This window comes from Paracoccidioides brasiliensis (assembly GCF_000150735.1).
Source record: "Paracoccidioides brasiliensis Pb18 unplaced genomic scaffold supercont2.2, whole genome shotgun sequence".
NCBI classification, from domain to species: domain Eukaryota; kingdom Fungi; phylum Ascomycota; class Eurotiomycetes; order Onygenales; family Ajellomycetaceae; genus Paracoccidioides; species Paracoccidioides brasiliensis.
In genome coordinates, this window is record NW_011371359.1 from 3,367,163 (window position 1) to 3,367,973 (window position 811).

The 811-nt window shown below is 49.7% G+C and overlaps 1 protein-coding gene across 1 annotated transcript in view; it reads right to left on the bottom strand.

The window, feature by feature from the left end:
- The window catches only part of PADG_11401 (uncharacterized protein), a gene marked incomplete at both ends in the record, with an annotated part of 321 nt that extends 45 nt beyond the window's left edge, over positions 1-276 (bottom strand). Inside the window, one exon of the mRNA XM_010759648.1 lies at positions 65-276. Within this exon, the coding sequence (XP_010757950.1) occupies positions 65-276 (212 nt within the window). The remainder of the gene's footprint in view (positions 1-64) is intronic.
- Positions 277-811: the final 535 nt, after the last annotated feature.

Sequence of the window (811 nt, forward strand, 5' to 3'; positions counted from 1 at the left end):
TGGGTAAATGTTCAAACATACGACGGGGCGCAAAGAAAGAAGTAAGAGAGATCGAAACACATACCACCAAGTCAAGGTTTTATATTTCACATCAGCCGAATCCTCGTTTCCGAAGGGATCAACATGTTTGGACTCGGTATTTTTCTCATATGGAGGAAGTGAATTTGAATTTTCAAGATGGACCTTCTCTTCATCTTCGACTTTGTCTAGAGCATCACGCTGCTGCTGGCCATCATATTCCGAATGAACCTCCTCGCCCTCCAGGGTGATAGCCATCTCTCCTCAACCTAGCCTCGACAGCACAAGAGGGCGTTTAGGTAGTTAAGAGAGCGTCGACAATGCCGTTGTGGCAATACAGCAAGTCACAGATATTCTTACAATTAATTAATTCACTTAGTATTATAGCATACGACTGGTCTGGCGCTGGAGAAAAGGGAAGAAGAAAAAAACACATAAATGAAAGAAAGAGAAGTGTGAACTCTGGAGCAGAGAAGGGGGAGGGAGGAGGAGAGGGAGGGGACGGAGGGAAAAGGGGGAGAGGCGGGGAGGGGGTTGTGTGTGTGTGTGTGTGTGTTTGACCGGGGGGGGGGGGGGGGGGGGGGAAGGGGAAGAACCGTTTTAAAAAATGGGTTGGCAGCCAATTCCCCTGGTGGTGTTCCCCTGGAAAAAAAAAGAGGAGTTCCCTCGGAAACCCGGAAACCAAGGGCCGCTGGGGCAAAGAGGGGGAAGGGGCATTTAGGCTTATCTCGGTCCCCGGTTCCCACCCAAAAACGAGGGGGTTCTCCAGGAGAGTTTGAGAAAAAAACCCTCT